The sequence below is a fragment of the Marmota marmota genome, unplaced genomic scaffold (genome assembly GCF_001458135.2).
Source record: "Marmota marmota marmota unplaced genomic scaffold, marMar, whole genome shotgun sequence".
Taxonomy (NCBI): Eukaryota; Metazoa; Chordata; class Mammalia; order Rodentia; family Sciuridae; genus Marmota; species Marmota marmota.
The window spans coordinates 4327860-4349470 of NW_026000103.1; the positions used below are offsets into that span (position 1 = coordinate 4327860).

Consider the following 21611-nt stretch of genomic DNA (forward strand, 5'->3'; position numbering starts at 1 on the left):
AGTATACATTACTTTATCCTTACTACATATTTTGCATTGCATTTTACCCTTATTTCATATTATGTTACATATGTTAACGAACAACAAAAGTGCCAGCTGTTGTCCTTATGATTCTGTTCTGCATATCCAGACCGATATGTCGTTTGGGCTCTTAGGGCTTAGCTACCACTTTCCTTTGGGAAACTCTAGGTTCTATGAAAGTGTTTATTGAAATTATATCCAGCCCTCAATTTATCCTTTGTTTTATAGTTTGAAAATTACTAGCTTAAGGTCCTATTTCTGGCATTTTAAAGAAATTCAGGTAAGTCATGATTCCTTAGTAACTTAATTTATAGTTTAAAAGGTTATATTGTATGATTTTTTGCTTCTTTTTCTAACTAGTATTCAACTACTGCTTTTTCCACAAGAAATTTAGCATACTCAGAAGAGGTTAAGGGGCTGGGGTGTGGTACAATGGCAGAGCACTTGCTTAGCATGTGCAGGTCCTGGGTTCTATCCCCAGCACCACAAAAAAAAAAAAAAAAAAACCAAGCAAACAGAAGTGCTAATTTGTGTGTGTATATGTATGTGTTTGAGTGGGTTTTCTCAAAAGGAAAAAATTAAAAAGTCCTTTCCTTGTAGAATATTTTCTTGATTACATTGTGTGACCTCTGTTTTCTGACCTCTTTCTCAGGTCTATTAGGTCTATGCTGTGCATTTTTCTATAGCTAGATGACCGTAAACTAGCATATTGATTACAAATCTCGTGTTCTGTGTTACTATTTTATGGATGGTTTTCATAACATTTATCCATTATGATCCAGTCTGAACCCTGATATTAAAATTGCTTTTACATAATACTACACTTTCATCTTGCTTTTTTTTGACCTAGAAACTGCTTGAAATGGTAGGAAAGGGAATAAATTATGCAAAATTTAGTCAGAATTCCTGCCAATCTAGTGCCCAACCTCGCCCCCTGCCTAGTAGTAGTTCCCCACCTGTACTGTTCCTTGAAGTCATAAAGAGCAAAGGAGAGGGTTGAGAAAGGGGCTGGGGTGAATTCCAGAACTTGGTAGTAGGTGGAGTCCTCATACATTTATCCTTTCAGTGCAAACAGAGCTCACAGCCTTTTCCTAAAATAACTGTTTGTCTATTCAAGAATACGAGCACTGAACACCCATGAGTGCTTATGTGTCAGATATTGTTGCTGCTTAAAACCAAGCTCTGTGATAAAGTGGGCACACAAGTAGTTCCAGTAAACGGACAACATATAGGTGGTACTTGAGTGATTGGCAAATTGTTGAGATGGCTTGCTGCTAGATGAGGGACCTCTCCAGGCTTCATGGAAAAAGAAAGTTCAAAAGAAAGATAATCAGAAGGGCTAGTAAGAAAGAAGAAAGGCACTGAAGGAATAGTGCTGAAAATAAAAATTCTGAAAAATACAGTTGACAGATGGAACCCTACTTGTCTCCCCAGCTTCATCTTTTACTGCACTCTGTTCATGTCCCAGTGGATGGCTTTGCCTGAACCACCTACCTCATAGCAATGACGTTCACATGTCACATACATAGTTTGTAATTGTGCATGTACATTTGTATTTATTTAAAAATCTGTTTTCTTCACTACTTTATTTACCTCAAGTGGGCCTGAATTATGTCTGTTTTGCTCTAAAATTTAGCATAGGGCCTGGAAATATCCACTTAGTGACCAGACATGATAATGCCTAAAATATTTGAAAGTCGGTAGTTAGCTCACTTTGGTTGGAAGAGAGAGCTCATTTCAGAGAGTTATTAGGCTGGGAAGTAAATCAGCCTGCTCAAGGTCTTCTGGCCCCTTTAAAGGAGTGTGTGTGTATGTGTGTGTGTGTGTGTGCATGCATTCATGTATGTGTTGCTGGGGTTGGGGTAGTGTGTGTGAAGTGGCTGGGCACAGCATTGGAAACCTTTGAGCAGAGAATAAATGTATGTAAAGCAATGTTTTGAGAAGACTGACTTGGTTTTATTTAGGGTGTATAAGGCCAGTAAGAATAGGTAGACCAAACAAGTCAGGAATCAGTGCAATAACAGAGATCTTAGGGTCTAAACACCTGCTCTAAAGTGGGAGGAGTAGACCAGAAAGAAGAACTTGAAGAGAGCAAGGGGAAATAGAGATGATTTTGATCATTCTTGCTGGGTAATGTTGAGATAAACAACCCCATGCTTGTCTGCAGTTGTACCTCAACTATGTAAAATCATACATTGACAAAAGTAGACACAGGTACATTAATATGCCACAGTCACTATCTTTGGGTGGTGGGAGTGTGGATGATTTTTTATTTTCCTTTTTCCCAAATTTCTAGCATTTTTCAGTGAGCACTTGTGAGAAAATTAGACATTAAAACGCCTAATGTCAGGTATTTTGGTCTTTCATAGACCTACTTTTCCCAGAAATAGTGGTCAAGTATGTTTGGATTAAGGCATGGAACTTGGGTAGAGTTAAACCTATAGGAGGAGTTGGATTCGGAGAAGAGATTACCACAGGAGGGTGGCTAAGGAGGCAGCTCCTTTAGAGTGCTGGTGTTTCCTCTCAGTCTGTTTTCCCTCCTGAGTCCTCTAAATTAGAAAATCATAATCATTTTGAATCCCTGGCTCATCTTTAGTCCAAACATCTCTTTTTCCCCCTGTGTCTTAGTTTGGTCTTACTTCTGTAGTCACCTTTCCATTCTCCTTGGTAGTGACCTCCAAGCCATTGCTTTGCCTGAACCTAAAGGAATTTGAAAAACTGATAACTACCCTAATATATTCAAGTGCCAAGTAGCATGCTAGTGTCTTACAGCAAGTAGGTGGCACCGCTGGGATTGGAGCCCTTGGAATCTGGGTCTAGGGACTCTGTCCTTAATCTAGAAGATAACAAGGACCTTCTGACACTGGGAGTTTTAGATCAATGCTTTATTTTTTTTTGTCTTAACTCTTATATCCAATATTTTCCCCACAGATAACAGTACTGTAAATGTTCACTAGAAAGTCTTTAATCCTTCAACCTATTACATAGGGTCTTAGTTACAATGAAAATTAAGATAATATTTTTATAAATGGAAATTTTAGTTTTTAACTTCAGTCATCATAATGAATAAAAGCAATATAAATATTATAACTTTCATCATTTATTATATAGTAAGTAGATTTTTATTAGAAATGTATCTGTCAGTGGAATAGATGGGACTCTAAATTTTTTCTTCCCAGATGAGTTCAGTGATCCATGGGTGAAGGGTACTTACTGTAAGAAAGAGAAAAGGTACCCATTTTCCATTTTTATAGATGTAATTGCCAAGACACTTGCAACAAATAGGTAAGACTAGGAGCTTTGTTATTAAATCATTATTTATTCTTAGAAGTCATTTCAAATTGTATGCAAAAGATTAACCAGGGCTTGATTGGTTTTGATAAAAGCAAGGAAACAAAAATCAACTTCTTTCCTACCCAGATATTATTGGAGTTATTCACTTTCTGAAATTTCTGGAAAAAGATAATAGCTATTTATAAATTTAACTATTAGTGTTTCCTTAGAAGCACCTTGTTTATTCCAGAATAGACAATAAATATTGGGAAATAAAAATACTGTATTAGTTGTTAATTCAAATTACTTCTGATTTTTTAATTTTTTTGTGGTGCTGGGGATTAAACCCAGGGCCTTATGCTATATCCCCAGCCCTGAATTTATATATATATATATATCTGTTCTAATTATACATGACAGCAGAATGCATTTCAACTCATTCTCATTGTACTCAAATAGAGTACATCTTTTCATTTCTCTGGCTGTACACAATGCAGAGTCACACCATTCGTGCAGTCATTCATACATGTACATAGGGTAGTAATGTTTGTCTCATTCCACCATTCCCCCCCTTACCCCCTCCCCTCCTTCACTCCCTTCTGCCCAATCCAAAGTTCCTCCATTCTTCCCTTGCACCCCTTTCCCTCAATTATAGATTAGCATCCAATATCAGAGAAAACATTTGGTTTGGGGATTTTTGAGATTGGATTATTTCACTTAGCAAGATATTCTCCAATCCCACCCATTTATCTACAAATGCCATAATTTCAACCTATCATATAGGGTCTGTTTACAGTGAAAATTAAGACTCAGACTTTTTTAAAATTCCCCAAATCCAGAGGAAAACCCTTGGCCAAAAAAAAATTTCTACACATAATACAAGTAATTACTCATCCTTCTTTAAGGCTGAATCTGCAAAAAAAAAAAAAAAAAAAAAAAAAAATTAACAAAATGTTTTGTCTTACTGCTGTAGACATAGCTATCTTAATTGACTAAGTGGATTTGTCACCTCAATTTGGAAACAAGCACTGGCTTTGCCAATTGGACCATATAGTGGAAATTTTAATTTTCATTAGAAAAATTATAGACCTTGTTACACAGGCAGCTGTATACCAAATATAATTCAATGGTATTCATCATTGGAAAGTTTTTTTTATATTATTGAGCTTTTTACCTTTGTGCTGATATGTTAGGTTGGGCTTTTTGCTTCAGTTTATTTTAGGATATGCCAGCCTTTTATTATTAAAATATTAAAGACCATAAGTCCAAAGCCAGATAAAGGATACAGATATTTTGTAATGAATTTTAGCACCAAGTTAGGAGCTCAAAACATAAGATATCTGCTCTAAGCATAAGATATCTACTCTTGGTTTATGTCTGCATGCAAGTCATTAAGTCATTAGAAGGTTTGAAATTACTGAGTTGTAAAGCAAATAAGAATTGTGTAAATGTTAATGTAATAAAACTAAAAAGAAAATAAAATGCCCCAAATCCAGAGAAAATTCTTGGCCAAGAAAATTTTCTACCCATAATACAAATAATTACCCCAACCTTATTCAACTAAGAAAAACCTGGAGTCCAGTTGGAGCCCAAGTCACTGTCTTTTTCTTTCTTTTATATCCTCCCCATAGCACCTACTACAGAACCCTTTATGTAGTAGGTTCATAATCACCCTTTGAACCAAAGTGTGCTGGGCTCCTCTATGTGTCAGGTTCCTTCGGAGCACAATGACAAATAATAGATCTTATCATCGAGTATTCTAGTGGAGACTGAGGCATTTGTTGAATGAGTGAAATAATGTTACCTAAAAGATGTGGTAAAATTATTTTTAATACAAAGTCAGACAGAAAAGAGCACACTTCCATTTTGACCAAATGTTAACCACATTAAAGTAATAATCATATTTATGAGGGGTGTGAAATTTGATTTGTGTCTTTGTTTTTGTTTTATAAAGTTATAATTCTGTAAGCAGAAAATAATAAAGCTTACAAATTAAGAGAAATGAAAATCAAAAGAAAAATTTGAATTCATGTTTCAAGTCAAATAAATATATTAATATGAATTTCGAGAAAAATTACAAAAACATATCAGTAAGTTATGGAATGCATCATGTGTGATAAATTATTAAAGGAGTCCAGAATATTGTGACACAAGTATGATTATTCAGTTTATAATAGAAATGCTATTATTAATTACATGTGAAGTACTATAATGTGTAGATTAAATAAGCAAGGAATTATTAGAAATCACAATACTATTTTACTAAATGAGGTTCTATGTGTGGAGCACATAGAACTTTAGAAACAAATCAGATAACAGTCATAGGTAAAACATTAATTTTAATAGATCTTATAATCAAACTGTATGTACTTAATGTAAGAGGAATTTATACTGCTAAAAATAAGTGACATTTAGATTATTATTTATTTTGTTATTTTTATTAATAGGCTACCTATAGAAAATATTCAAATTTTTATATGATGAAAATGATAATCAATTATAACTGAAATAAATATTTTTATATTATTTGGTTACATGGTTTATACTATCTTATCAAATGATACATATAGTTTCTGAAAGAAACCATGTGAAATTTCTATCCACAGGTTTATATCCAGTGTGTCTTACAAGTTTTATAGGTCCAGGATAATATTCAAACTGAATTTAAAAGATAGGCATTGCTTACATGTGCTTAGGGCCTTTTCTTCTCAGGTGATGACACCTTCTAGGGATGAATGTTGAGAAGAGTTGAAAAGAATTGCTTATCTTTGAATATGTCGGGGGTAAGGGGAGGCCATTTTCATTATTGGGCACGTTTGCTTTGATCCCATAGATGCTTTCTAAAGAGTATATATTATTAAAATGGACAGGAATGCAAGAGGTGAGTTCATTACCGTTGTCCCATTTTATATGTTGTTTCTGAACTCAGGATGTGTTAACATAGGCCCCAATGTCAGGTCCCCTTGCACTTTTGCTTGATTATGTAGAGTCTGGAGAAGAATCCTTTATTAATCAATAAAGGAGGCCTCCTCAAAGCAATTGAAATTATGAATTATTTTGGCACCCAGGAGAGTTTACATCCTGGCATAGTGCACCATGTAGATAAGCCATGGAAAAACCTTTATTTTAAGATTTTAAGATTTATTTTAAGATTTCAGTTTTCAAAAGAGAAAATGGAATGGATAATCTGCATATGTATGCAGGTCTGTACACAGGTGGATCTGTTTAAGAGTAAATATGAAATCGCACGATCCGAGAATGCATTCCCTTTGCCTGCATAACTCTTGGAGCACCTTTTGCATACTTCTGTTTAGGTGTATCACAGTTAGAAGTCCACTAGTTGAAGCTTTCTCCAGTGTAGTAAGGCAGAAATCTTCTATTTTCTTTACTTGGCTCTGAGCCATCCCTCCCCCTCAACACTGTGATTTTTGGTGTGGCATTTGCGTGGGGAAAAATATGTGCTTTTTCTCAAACTTAACTCTACTCCTTCTAGAGACTTTTCCATCTTAAGGGGTTGTGACTGAGATTTGTGTGGCATGTGGCATGACAGCTATTGCTTTAATCACCTAACTTTTTTCGGGATTTTATGTGTAAAGTTAAAAATCATCTTCATTTTATAAAATGTTTGATATTTTCTAAACTTCAAATAAGTTTGTGAGCTTTCCACAGAGTTTTGCCTTTGGGATTGAAACTCCTGAGAGCCTGCCCATCTGACTTTTTGGACTCGCCTCCAACCATTTTTGCCTCAAGTCTTAAAGGGCCTTTGGATATTCCATTCTCTTATACTCATTAGTCCTAACCACCACTGGCAGCATCTTCTGCAGATGTGTTAGCCATGCAGATTCTTGGTTCACATCTCAGACTCTCTGAAGCAGAAGCTGTGGAGGAGATGGCCCAGCAATCTGTTTTAGCAGGCAGTCCAGGTGGTTCTGATGCACTGCAGTCTGTGTTGCTCACCTCCTTTCTCACCTGCTGACTCAAGTTATCTTACTAAACAATGCCTTCCCAGTAGAGTTGCCCTCTCTTCCTTGTGCCATCTCTTTTATAGCATTTACATCACTTGCATATGTCTATCTTTGAAGGCAGAGGCCACACCATAAATTACTTTTTCGTCTGCATACAGCACCTATCTCAGTGATAAGTTAATAGGTGGTGGTGAATAAATGAATGTATGCATGAATGAAGGAAGAGAGCATCTTAGGGGGAGTGATGATCAATAAGGTCAGCTGCTATGGAGAGATCATGGAGAATAATGAAGGAAAAAAGCTATTGGATTTCACAGTAAGGCAGGTGTTGGTGACCTTTGAAATGCTTGCCTCAGCAGAGTGATGGGCAAGAAGCCCAGATTACAGGGAGTTAGGGACTCCCAGCATGATGAAAACTTGCAAGTTTCTTACTGTTTATCTGTACATGTCGTGCAAACAGAATTTACCTGTGGTGAAATTGTTAAGTGACCTTTGACCAGTTACCTAGCCCCATTGAGCCTGTGATCTTGGAATAGGTTACAATTGTAATATGTTGTGTTTTAATTAAGAGATTAAACTTATGAACTCCTAGAATGATATCTGACATATAGTTGATGCTTAAATAGTAATTTCCTTTACCCTCCCTCACCATTATTTTTCTTTACTAATGCAGTTGAAAACATCACCCTTTGTCAATATTTTATAAGATATGAATTTTTTTAGGATACTTCTCATTCCAGGCATTGCATAAATTATAAATTGCATTTGGCCTGAAACTAATGCACCTTTAGTTGAACCACTGACAGCATGACAATTACATGTTATCCAGCCGGAGAAGTACCCTAAATGGTAGCTGTAGGAAATGCTATTTCAAGGAAAGAGAGAGGGATTATGTTTTTTATGTAACTGAAGATTCTAATAGTGATAGTATCAACCTAAGACACTGTCGTATCTTCTGGATCAAACAATATTGTTTAATATTATGAGTAGTTGATCTTTTTTTTAGATCATTTTGCAGCCTAGTTGATTCACATTCTCAATGTGTATTTGTTAGCTAAAAGTTTAAGAGAAAAAAGAAGAAATTCTCAGCATTTCTAACTAAAATCCTGGATTCAGTCTCACTTTCTAGACTTTGGTCACTTGCCTGTTCTTGAACCATTCTTGATTCCAGGAGGCAGGGATATACTTGTTTTCCAGGACTGGCTAAATATTACTCAGTTCTATGAAATATTGATTCTAAGGGTGGGAGGAGCAATTCCCTAAGGAGAATTCTAGTTTCTATCCCCAGATTGAAGGGGAATGAACACAGAGCAGGCAGAGCAATTGACGTTTGTCGTACTGTATAGAAAAGTGCTTTTCATATGTTTCCAGGGTCTGCTCTAGTGAGATACTTAAGCAAGTTGAAGAGGAGAGTAACAAATAATTGGAAGTTCTTTAATCCATGCTCACTCTAACTTTACTGAGAGAAACTCACTTTTATATATATTTTTTGTACCCAACTTCTGGTTGAGATTTCATTTGGAAATGGAATCATGGTAACACTTTGGCTATAAAAAAATTTTAGGTAATGTTTAAACCTATTAATATTAAAATAGGTGACAACTTTCCCCACTCCATCCTGAAGAAGAAGTTATTGCCCTGATTCTTACTCACCCCTTTGACCTAACTCATGTACCTGACACTACAAGATTCAAAACCAAATGCTCCACAGATATATGATGATCATGAAATTACTCCAAATCCCAGTTCAGTTTGTGGATATCATGACACTTAAATGTCATTGCTTAGCCTTTGTGCCTTCAAGGATACCTTCCCAAATATTGTCACAATCATGCTGAAAATTACAGCTGGTATCTCCAAGTTAAGCAGTTTATTATTTATATCCTCACCTATGACTCATCTTCTAGATAGTCGCTGCTGCCTGAACTAGAGTGTGTGTATTTTTACCAGGGATTGAACCCCAGGATAATCTACCACTGAGCTTCATTTTCAGCCCTTTTTATCTTTCATTTTGAGAAAGTTGCCAAACTTGGAATCCTCCTGTCTTAGCCTCCAGAGTAGCTAGAAGTCGCTGGGGTTATAGGAGTGCACCACTGTACCCTTTAGCTTTTTCATTATCTACTCTTAGGACTTTTTCATTATTACTGGCCTCAAATTTTCAACTCTATATCAGGGCCTAAAACTGCCCAGGTAGCCTGTTTCTGTGAATAAAGTTTTATTGGAACACAGACTTACCTATGTATGGCTGCTTTCCTGCTGTAACATAAGAGGTGAGTAGTTGAAAAACAGAATGTGTGGCCCACAGGCCTAAAATATTTACTATGTATTGGGCCTTTATAGAATAAGTTGTTGGCTCCTGCTGTATATTTATGAATATATATCTGTATCCCTTCTTTCTGACATAGCATATAACCATGAAGAAGAATTGGGTAATATCTCATTGGAGTTCCAAAAACTGTTTTGGTGGAAATATTTTTGCCTTACCTGTTTTACCTGTGCTCTTACAATTGTCTAAACTCTTTTCTGTACCCTCTCTGATTTAGTTCTCTTCATCTTTTCGAACCACCAGACTTTTGCAGTGATTTGGGAAAGAGGGGTGACAGTTTTCTTTGCAGCCCTGGAACATAGTTTTCCCTTCTCCTGTGTACACTTAATGCAGACACAGAGTACCTAACACACTCTTAAAAACCAGGATATGCTGTCTTTTCCCCCCTGAGGAATCCTCTTAGTTTCATAGTTGTTGTGGCCATAGCAGTGTATTTTACAAAGAAGTATTTGGTGAGGTTCAGGAGGGTGGTGAAATGGGGGAGGAGCAGAATTCCCCTAATCCATCACTCGATTCTGTAAGCAGATCAGCCACTCATCAGAAGGCTGCATGGTTAAGCTGTACTTGAAGAAGAACAAGGATAATAATACCCCTTTCCTGCTGTTTTTGCAGCCTAAATGCCCTGTGGAGTGAGAGAAGACTTCAATCTCTAGGCTTGTGAATCCCTTATCTTTCCCAAACGTTAAATTAATTTTTAAAGCTATTTATTCAAAGTTGACTTAACCACTAGAATAGGAAAGATCAGACAAATCAGCTGCAAGAAATGAAGTATGAGGAAACCCGAACTCTTTGACAAAGTATTCCTGGGAGTAAATGTGTTGAATGAAGCCAGCGGGTAAATGATAAGGGCCTTTACACTGTGGATGTAAGAAAGCAATTTATCAAGAGTACATGAACTCTCCAGTGACCACAAGTCAGGAGGAAACGAGAGTGGAGGAGGAGTTCTGAAAAAATACGTTAGAAATACTAAAAAAAAAAACCTGTGTGCATGTACTTTTGAATTCCTCCATTATTATGTGCTAATACTGGTATGTTAAAATAGGGGTTGCTCAGATTTTACACATACTGTTGCTCATACTGTTACAGGGTGAGGTTTTAGGAGAAGCACTACAGAGAGGCCACGCTATAGCTTAGAATTTGAAGGACACTGAGGTCCTCTCAGGTGTAGTTGTGATGTGGGCCAGGATGTTCTTCAGTATCCATTTGCCTGACTCCAGAGGTTAGATGGCCATCTTTCAGATATACATTTTACTCTCTTTTGATCTCCTAAAGAATATATGTGTGGGCTGGGGTTGTGATTCAGTGGTAGAGCTCTTGCCTAGCATGTGTGAGGCACTGGGTTTGATTCTCAGCACCACATACAAATATATGAGTAAAATAAAAGTCCATCAATGTTTAAAAAAATTTTTAAAAAGAATATATGTGTATAATTCTGACAGTTAATGGCAGCACCTTTTGTGTTTTCTTAAGAAGTTCTAGGTGGCTCTCACTCATCATCTCACTAGTCTTGGCAACATCTCTTTAAGTCCCATAGCTGATATGGTATAATCTTAGTCATTCACACTGGAGAAACTGAGGCAAAATGAATCATATTTATAAGGAATAGGGTTTCCTGTAACTCAGATATGGGTTAGAACTAGAATTTTCGACCTTAACTTAATAAGGCTTTTTTTTTCCTCCCAAGGGAGAAATGTCATTTCTTAGATATTAGAAGAGGAAAGCCCCATTGTTGAACTATTAGTTTCATTGAAATACTTATTTGAAGAATGATCATCCTCAGTTTTCTCTATTGAGAATTATTAATGCAGTTAGATGGATTTCCCAGATTTTTATTTTTACTCATTTGTTTTCATTCTCATCTGACAGTCTTGTCACAATTTTTAAGAAAGTGACTAAATTATGACTTGAATATTTTCCATAAATAACTCCCAGAGATCATGCCAGTGAAGAAAAAACTATCTAACAAGGGAATAAGAGAGAAATTGGGAAAACTAAGTTTTCAGGTCGTCTCCCTTAGCTAGTTTGAGTTAAATTTCTAGCCTTCCACATAGGTGTTAACTTTCCTTTTATTCCTATAGTCTAAAGAATACACTCATCCTCCCCTTTAAACCATTTAGGTGAATCTCATTTTTTAAAAAAATGGTATTAGTTAGGCTCCTCTTACTGCAGCATAAGTTAGGAATTATTTTCCTTTTTTCTGAAGAAATAGTAGACACAACAGAAACCTGAGTTGAGCTGTGATTTGGTTGGCAAATTAATTACTCAGGTTTATAGAGCCAGCCCCAGTCATTTAAAAACATTCTTAGTGACTATCTTTCTGAAAGTTGAATGTGTTTGCTATTTACTGTTGTCTACAATGTATGAACACCAAATCCAAAAAAGAAAGATAGCAAAATCGAGGAGGAGAGGAAATATCACTTAAACATCCATGGTTGTAATTGTCTATAGAAACGGAGCCCTGATGACATTCAGTTGTGTATCTAACTCCTCTGTCCTTTTCATCTCTTTATTCCCACCCCTCACTCTGGAACATTGGTGGGACGACTGCAGCCTTGGATAAGCTCAGCACGCAGCACCTGTACCACCCCACCCAAGTGGAGATTGTGCAGTCCAACGTGGTGTTTGACATCAGCAGCCTGATGCTCTACGGGACACAAGCAGTGCCTGTGCGGCTAAAGATTCTGCTGGACCGGCTCTTCAGTGTCCTGAAGCAAGAGGAAGTGCTGCACATACTGCATGGCCTGGGCTGGACTCTGAGGGACTACGTCCGGGGATACATCCTTCAGGTAGGGGAGGGCCTGAATGCCAGTGTCTGGACCAGCTCTTGGAGGGTTGTGTAAGAGCCCTGGGTGTGCTTGGTCTCCTACCTCTTCCTCACAAACCCAGGTACAAACACTCTCCTCTGGTCAGCAGACTGTTCAGGACATTGGAAGGAAGATGGCAGTCCAGAAGGCACCACTACACCTCAGCGGTGTGTATTAGAAAGGGGAAAAAGGGGTCTGTTGACTAGTGTTCCTTTGTATCTTTTGAATTCAACCCTTTCTGCCTATAAAGTGGACTTTCTTGTTTCTGGAGTAAGTCTTGTAAGAGCCCTTATTAATAGGATGGGATCTTTGAGGTGGATGGTGGGCATATAAAAATCCAGGATTATACTCACATCTGAGTTTAGTAAGGGTTTTCCTCACACTCAGTTAGGCGGCTTGGTGTTTTTATTGATTGTCACTTACCCTAACTATTTATTGTTTCTGTATCCAAATCAAAGGAGGAACCGTGACCTATGTGAACTCCCTGCTTTGTGTAACTAGACAACCCTCACATCATAGCCTTCTAAGTTTCACATTCTAAAACATGGTCATAGACTTGGTCTTTACAGTACCTGTTCTTCTTCCAGCCAGGAGCCTCTGCTTTGTGTCACTGACACCTTTGATCTGGTCAGGGCCTTCAGGCTTACCTGGGAGGCCCACAGCCTCCACCTTTCATCCCTTCCAGGACCCTCTCCCCATCTTTCTTCATCTTTTGTTTTTTTCAGTATGTCATGGGTCATTTTGCAATGTATACTTTGCCTCTGAAATGTTTTTATGGCCCTCTGCCTTCCTACAATCCTTGAGGTGTAAATGTTGAGAACAGCATTTTGGGACACCCTGGATCCAAAAGTACAACCCTGGATGATGAAGAAGCACCGTCCCCTGTTGAAGGAGATCTCAATTTGAGAAGGTAGAATCTGAAGTGGTTTTTGTAATTTCCTTTGGAGATATTACCAGTAGAATTGGTATCACATACACAACAATTGTTTTTGACTGTGCAAGGATTGTGTAGTGCCAGAGGTAATTCACGATGTTTATGACCTGAACCACCCTGTGTTACATGTAAGGCCCTGGCTGCCAGCTTGGGTGGGGAGCTCAAGACTTCTCCTTGATTTAACCTGTCATCAGAACACACCAATTCCTGTCATTTCTCCCATGTGGCACCTCTAGGTTTTAGCCAGGACAGGAGAGCAGAAGAGGGTTGGTGAAGAGAAGTGGAGAAAGAGAAAGTGACATAACCTATCAGCTCTCTGAATAAAGTCATATCTTTGTTTAGTGGGCACCTCAACTTGAAAAGCATAGAAACTTTGACCCTCAGAAAGTCTGATGAGTTGAGGGTGATAATAATAATTATTACATTTTACATTTTCAGTTTATAGTGCACATTCACATCATTATTTCATTTGCCCCAGGATGGGGGGCATTATGAGTAGATAAGTCCTGGGTAGAGAAGGGAGATGAAGAGGTATGCGGTCCAGGAGGAAGGGGCCAGGAAAAATAAGGCATAGACCAATTTCATTCACAATCCCTACTTATACTGGCTCTGAGACCTATACAGTGCCACATCCTTCTACAGTCATTTCTACAACGTGATTGCTAATGTCTGAAAGAATTTTATCATGCAAGAAGGAAGAAATGTCTTAGGGATGTTTAAATGCAGTCTGTCTTTCCTTTATTCAAAACCTGTAAGTATTTTTGCTCCAATCGAATACCATGTTCACTGTTTCCACTCTGATGCCTGCTTGTATCATCAGTGCTGTGTGTCAGTTCCACATGTACCTTTTGCCTAAGATAGCGGGAGCATATGCATTGTGTCATTCTATTCAAACAGTTAGATCTGTGCATGGCTCTGCAGATTTACTGCAAAAACAACCCTGTAGCACCTTGCTATAGCATTTTGACAGCCATATAGAACCTGCTGGTTTTTCCATGGTAGGGTACTACTGTCCTGCCTTGACTAGATGTTTTGTTTTTTCTTTAAATAATTACTTAGGTATTAATTTTATCTCAACATATCTTTAAGTCAAATGTAGAAAATGTACTTTAAAATGTACTCTGTATTTCTATTTGGAATGAAAGTCCAAAATTTCAAGATAAAAAATTGCAAATGAAATTAAGTGTGAAAGAAAAATTCAGCAAAAACAACAAACATGTATGAAGTCTTTCATTTGGGAGTAAAATATTAATTATATATAAAGAACACTGTCATTTATTGTGATGCTTAAATTATAATTAATACAAATTTTTGCAAATCTCAAATTTAATATAAATAGTTCTTCAGTTAGAGTCTACAATTGACATTTTCAGAAAATCAGATTTTTTTTAATTAGAGGAACTCCAAGTTAGTTTCTGTCTTGTTTTATTGATAGAATTGATGAAATATAGATTTTATTTAAATGATGCTTTTTGTCATTCCACATTTATAATATGCTTGTTCCTTGTGGAAATGGTGCTTGGGTTAGAAAAAAAGTAAAAGGTTGTAGGACATAAAACCATTTTCAATCATTTAGTGAGAAAACACTCATTTTCAAAAAGAAAAAAGAGTTAGTCTATAAAAATAAACCCCTTTCTTCTAAAGCTGTTACTTGATTATTAGCCAATACTTTAAAAATTATATGTGCTAATGATAAGGTATGCACAAATGACTTTGAATATAATTATATATGGCATTTTTGTGCAGGTAGACTATAAAATGTGCATCTGAAGGCCGTGAAACCCTATAATGCACTATTAGTGAACAAGTCATTTTATCTGGCTAAAACTCAATTGTCTTGTAGCCCTCAAGGCATCAATTTTAACATTATTGCTCTCAACAACAGTATATCGAATATTATGTCAGTTAAAGGAGAATAATTATCAAGGCAAGTTAGGGTGGCTGTTAGTCTTACCACATATTGACCTGGTTAGCAGTTGGCTATAGATTGTGTTACTGGGCAAATGAAGATGTATGGTAAGTTGAACTGGTCAAGCCAGGATATTAATTTAACTCTCTCTGGACCCAAACCTACCTCCCTTATGTATATACAGTTACTCTGGCCTTCAGAAATAGTTTTGAATGTGGAAAAATAGCAGATGCGTAATCTGATTCTGGGGTTTTGGCCATGGAAGAAAATGAGAATTAGGCTATTCTCCAAACCATTTGAAAGCTATCATTTTTGTTTTTGAAGAAGTTCTTAAAAGAAAATGGAAGATGATAGAGATTCATTGAAAAGACTGGCGTATTTGTTAAGGATCCTGTTTTTTTTAATGTCATATTTTTGGTATATTTTTGAGTTAGAGGTGGACATAATACCTTTATTTTACTTTTGTGTGGCACTGAAGATTGAACCCAGTGCCTCACATGTGCTAGGCAAGTGTGCTCTACCACAGAGCCACAACCCCAGCCCCTAGGATCCTGTTTTTGTTTTTCGTTTTTAATTAAAAACTGCCTTTCACTTATATGATTGTCTAAGTAATTTGTAAGTTAACCAGTTGGATGTATAATGCAGAAGATGAGTTACAATTATTTAAGAATCTAGGAAATATCTTAAAGGTGAAAAAATCCAGTATTTTCCTGTGCATTTATCTAAGTATTCATTCAGAAACCATAGAAGAAATCAGGTAAATTATGGGAATTTTCCCAGAACAAAAGAAAAATGGGAATACATAATTAGATGCTAAAATCTAAATATAAGGGAGCGTATGATGCTTTTCTGCTACTAAATAATAATTCTTATTTCAGGTCAGACTCTCATGGTACATTTATTGATGACCAGTGAAAGCAGTGTCCTGCAATTTACACCTCTCCCCATTTCCCCTATCTTTGAAATAAGAATATAGGTGATCATCATTGTTGAATTTAGTCATTTAAAAATCAGATTTTCACATCGTCTCCTTTCAGTTTGAACACACAACTAACTTGTCTGGGCTCCTACACAGCCTGTCTATGGAAGTCTGATGTGAGTGTGTCCTGGCAGAATTCACAGAACCCGTTCAGGTATTCTGAAAACCAAGCTCATGAGAAGTGCAGCTCCTTAACACACATAGCATTTCCTCAACTTTGGAGTGTTTGTAAGGTTTCTTGTGCTTGGTATACCCTACTTCTCTGTATGGGTAATTTCTTGTCATTTAGGTGTCAGCCAAAGTCCCACTTCCTTACAGAGGACCAGCTGAACCAATGGAAATCTTTTCTGGTGTAGCTCTATCTGAGGACACTTTTCTTTAAGCTCCTACCAAAAATCAGTAAAGTCAAATTTTAAATGTTGCTCCTTCCTTTTCCTCTAGGGAATTCCACAAACACAGGGCACTTGATGAATATGTGGCTAAATGAATGGGTGAAGAACCCTGTTTAACTTGGTATGACCTGATATTTCACCATGACTCATGGAAGACCCAACAACTTCAATTGGTCCAAGGGTCCTTGGACTTTCTCGAGCCTTCTCTGGGACTGATGGTGGTGGGGCTCTTGAGAGCAGTAAGAAGCCAAGGTTCCCATGCCTCCTAGCTAGCACTCTGTATAGAATAAGTGATTTGTGGTATCAGTGGTAGAAAACATCAATATTAAGCAAACAGTTATATTTAAACAGCCATTGTGGAGCAGGTTCACATAAGTTTGTTCTTTGAATACCCTTATACTCTGCTTTCATTTGTTGCCAAAGAATTAACATTTGGTATAGTTGAGGCTCAAAGTGTCAGGTGACTTTCCCAAGATCATAGACATCACTGACTGGCACAGTTGATGTACTGTAAACTTCCTGAAACTAAGAACCATTTTTTTAAAAAATATTTTTTAGTTATACATGGACACAATATCTTTATTTTACTTATTTTTATGTGATGCTGAGTATTGAACCCAGTGCCTCACATGTGCAAGGCATGCACCCTGCCACTGAGTCACAACCCCAGCCCGCCCCCTGCCCCCCTGCGCCTTTTGTGGCAGTAGTGGGGATTGGACACAGGGGCACTGTACCACTGAGTTACATCCCAACCCCCTTTTATTTTATTTTTAAAAATTTTAAGAAACAGTCTCACTAAGTTGCTGAGGTTGGCCTTGCACTTTAGATCCTCCTGACTCAGCCTCCTGAGTTGCTGGGATTATAGCATGTGCCACCATGGCTGGAAAAACCTCATAGTTCTTGTTCACCACTGCAATGTAATTTCTGGCACTGGCTTGGCTTATAATAGCGTATTTTAAATATTAGGAAAATGAAATTTTGAAATCTGACTTGAATTTACGTCTCTGATTCTAGGACAGTGTGTGATCCATCCTTCCTTCCTTCCTTCCTTCCTTTCCTTTCCTTTCTCTTTCTTTCTTTTTTTAAGATTACATTTTCAAAAGACATCTTGGTAATCTGTGAGAGTCTTGTAGATTCTGAGGTCATGGTTTGAGAAAGAGGGAAGGCCTGAGATCCTGAACTAATGATTACCTTAATGTCTTTTTTACTCAGTGACCTTAGGTGAAATTTGGTTACCATGTTCCTTCTCTTGCTATCTCCTGATACTCTGTTGTGTTTCAGGTTATCTTAGCTCTTATTCTCTTATTTATGTGGCTACAACATTCCCCAGATATTTTATTTATCATTAATGTTGCATTGTAAATTCTAATCTTTGGCTTCCCTCTCCAGGAATACGTGTCTTTTGCAGATGAGTATAAAAACAAGTTTTTGTGCCTAACTAATAAGATTTCAACTATACTGTGTTCAGGGGGTAGAAGAGTGGTGAAATAGCTATTTTCAGGCTATAAAAGCTATCAAGGTTGGATGGCAGAAGGGCACTGGATATTGAATAAGAAAATTGGGTTAGGGCTGGGTGTGAATCCAGCAGTAGAGTTCATGCTTAGCATGAGGCCATCGGTTTAATCCCCAGCACCAAAAAGAACAAGTAGAGGTATGGACAGCTTTTCCATTCTCAGCCAACTTTTTCATCTTTAAAAATGGTATAACTTTTTCAGCCTCTCTTGCCTTGTGTGCCTAAAAACGATGAAATAATGCAGATGAAAAGTATGCTGTGAACTCAGTAAATTGGTATTTTTCACTGTATTTATGTATAAGGTTAAATCTTGACTAGTGATAGCAGGGAAATATCAGAAGCTAAACATGTATTTCTGCAGATGTCAAATGCTTAGAAAAAGATAATAAATACATTTTAGGCATTAGTAGCTAATATCAAGAAGAACATACGTTTTATTCCATAAACCCTGACGTACTAGTGGCCTAGCACAATAGGAGTTTATTTCTCTCTTAACAAGACTAGTCAACATTTTTCCTTCCAGAGGTAATTTGAACAGACGTGATTTAGAGCCACATTTTATGGCTTTTCCCTTCTCTGAGGTCTTAGGTTCCCATCGTCGTAGCAGCAGAAGGTTCTGTGTGGGGCACGTTCATGGCCCAGGCCTCAAAGTGGTGAGAGGCATGTTTTCCCACTGGTCACTGATCAAAGCTTCAATCTCAGTGGGGCCACATGACTGACCAAGCTAGAACACGTCTGCTGGGCAGTCACTCTCAGCTTCACCGTTGCACTGTGGAAGATGAGCATGGGTCTGTGCTCACTAAGTGTGGTGGCCTAGCCATAATTATACCGTCTCTGTAGTCGGATCAGGAGAACTTAATGCAGCAGAGTCGTGTGGAAAGGCAGGTTCGTGGGTTTGAGTCCTGGCTCCAGTTCTTACCAGATGTGTGAAATCAGGCCATGTCTGTATTTACTTCAATTCCCTCCCCTGTAAAACAGGGATAATAACAGTACTTCATAGCTTTGTTGTGAAGATAAAATAAGGTGATGCATATAAAGTGTTAAGCAGTGCTATTTGCTGTGTCTCCAGCCAGTGTTTACTGTTAATATGATGATGCAAAGGTGATGATAAACCATTACAGACTACTGCCAACCTTTTATTGGTCATTTTAGAACTCTGTTTATAAAGTAGCCTTAAATCCTGGATTTCCATATTTCTCTTTACCTCTTAGAACAGACTGCCTTTTCAACTAGTCAGGCAAAAGCGAAGCTGCTATTTGATCGTGAACAAATCACACATACACGCAAACCTGTATACACATTTGTACCTACAAACATGTTTGAAAACATTTGAGAGGCAAGAAATTGTAGTGACAGAGACACTGGGTTTTGGAAATGGACAAACTTGGGTATAAATCTTTGTTTTACCTTTTTTGATAGCTCTGTTACCTAAGAGAGACAACATATTTGAACATGTTTCTTCGTGTATAAAAATCACATGAAATTATATTTATGAAGTATTTAGTACATTTCCAGCTCATAGCACTCTTTATTAGTACTGGTGAGTGCTTGCCTTTGCCTGTGTGCATTTTTACATAATGACTTATTATTCTACATATGATATTATTTTTATCACCTTTGTAGTTCTTTGTTTCACTGCTCTTTCTAATCCCTGAGCACAGAATGAAATAGTATTTGATGAATTCATTGAGATGATTAGAGTAACTAGGCTTTCACTCCACTGCATAAAATAAAATATATTTAAAAATATGTAAGGGCTGGAGGTGTAGCTCAGTGGTAGAGCACTTATCTAGAATGCACAAGGCCCTGGGTTTGATTCCCAGTGATGAAAAATAAATCAATAAAATAGGCCACCTTTTTAAGATATTATCTGACCTCACAGATCTTTAGGAAATTTCTAAAGTAGAAAGAAGAAAGGACCAAGGCATAAATTCATTTAGGTGACCCTTGAATTGATGAATGAATATGTGTGGAGTATACCAAAGCAGCCTCATAGAAAGCCCACACTCTAATGAGCCAGACAAGAGTAAACAAATGCTGGGAAGTTTATGATGAAAAGCACAAGAGTTTAGAGATGACCAGAGCATTTGCATAGAGGAGGGAGTATTCGGCACTCAAGGAAAGGTTGGATTGTTACCCCAAGGACATAAGAAACATGTCCACACATCATGTCACTGCTTTGTGAATCTTTTCCTGGAGGGCAGGATCACATGTGTGAATGGTGAAGAGCCTTCTGTCTTTGGCAGAGATAGATGGTTTATGGCAGTGTATCATATTCATAATGTGTGTTTTCCAGAGTACTTGGACCACTCTACAAACATTATTCTGGCAAACCTCCTAACCTCCCTATTAGAGTGAGAGTTTCAGAGACTATTATCCCTAGTTTTAAAGTTACCATGGCTAAAGGCCTCAGGCAGACCCAAAGCTGGAAGTGGAATACAGGGATTTTGAATCCCTTGCCAAAGCTCTAGTTGAGAGGCAATGAAAATAAACACCTTAGATCCAAGGATGTAGCTTGATGTTTTGTGCTCAGGGTTAGAATGAAAATATTCCTCCCTTTACCCTTTTGAAATAGAAACAGATAGCTTACCACATTCCAGAATGGAATGCAGTGACTGATGGAGTAGGATTTGTGTGTATGGGGCACGGAGAGGGGGCTTTTGCTCTCCCCAGGAAGAGCAAAGGCAAGTCCACCTCTTGCTGGCCAATAGCCATTTGATAAGACCAGCTCAGCTTTCCTTGAAATGGATATCCTCTGGGCACCTGTTAAACCACATGATTTCCAGAGCAGCACTCTTGGATGTGTCTTGTTGAACTGGAAGTGGACAGCTTCTGAACTTGGGTTTAAACCTCAAGTCTACCACCAATTAGCTCTTTAGACCTGCAAAAGTACACAGTGTCCAGGAGCCTCCTGTTCCTGATGGTGCCTTCTTAGGGAAGTTTTCAGGATGAAGGGAAGCAATGTGTTAGACTCATAGTTGAGTGCCATAAATTTAATTCCTTAAGCGGATCAGTTTCCCAGTGCCTGCCCACATTTCCTTAGGTTTTCTAGAGCACCAGAAGCTTCGTGTAGTTTCTGCTTCTGCAGTCATTTTGTTTGAGTTACCATGTTCATTTCTCATGTGTCTCCCAATTTGGAAGAAGGGGCAGGTGGAAGAAGAGAGGGGCTTGCCTAGTAACTGAAGTCTATTATGGCGGTAGCAAAGAATCAGTGAAAGGCTTTCTAGTGCCTACAATCTGTTTCTTTTGAATGGCCTACATTTCCAGTACTGGTATATGAAATGAAGGGCTATGAAAAGTAGAAAATGAGATTAGGATCTGTGTGGGTTGTTGGAAGCTTTTGCTAAGTCCATACAGATGGGGACAAACATACATAAAGATACATTTGTTTGATTCATGTATGATAGCCACATATATAATGCCAATAGCAACTGGAAAATAGAATGTACGCCAATCCATTTGCTAGTAGAATCAGAGAGACCAGTGCCAAATTGA

General features: G+C 37.6%; 1 protein-coding gene across 13 annotated transcripts in view; it reads left to right on the top strand.

Annotated features, from left to right (window-relative positions):
- The window catches only part of Bnc2 (basonuclin 2), a 385553-nt gene that overhangs the window by 258722 nt on the left and 105220 nt on the right, over window positions 1–21611 (top strand). For all 13 annotated transcript variants that reach the window (XM_048783916.1, XM_048783917.1, XM_048783911.1 and 10 more), the window contains one exon: window positions 12136–12371. In XM_048783916.1, the coding sequence (XP_048639873.1) occupies window positions 12136–12371 (236 nt within the window). The remainder of the gene's footprint in view (window positions 1–12135; window positions 12372–21611) is intronic.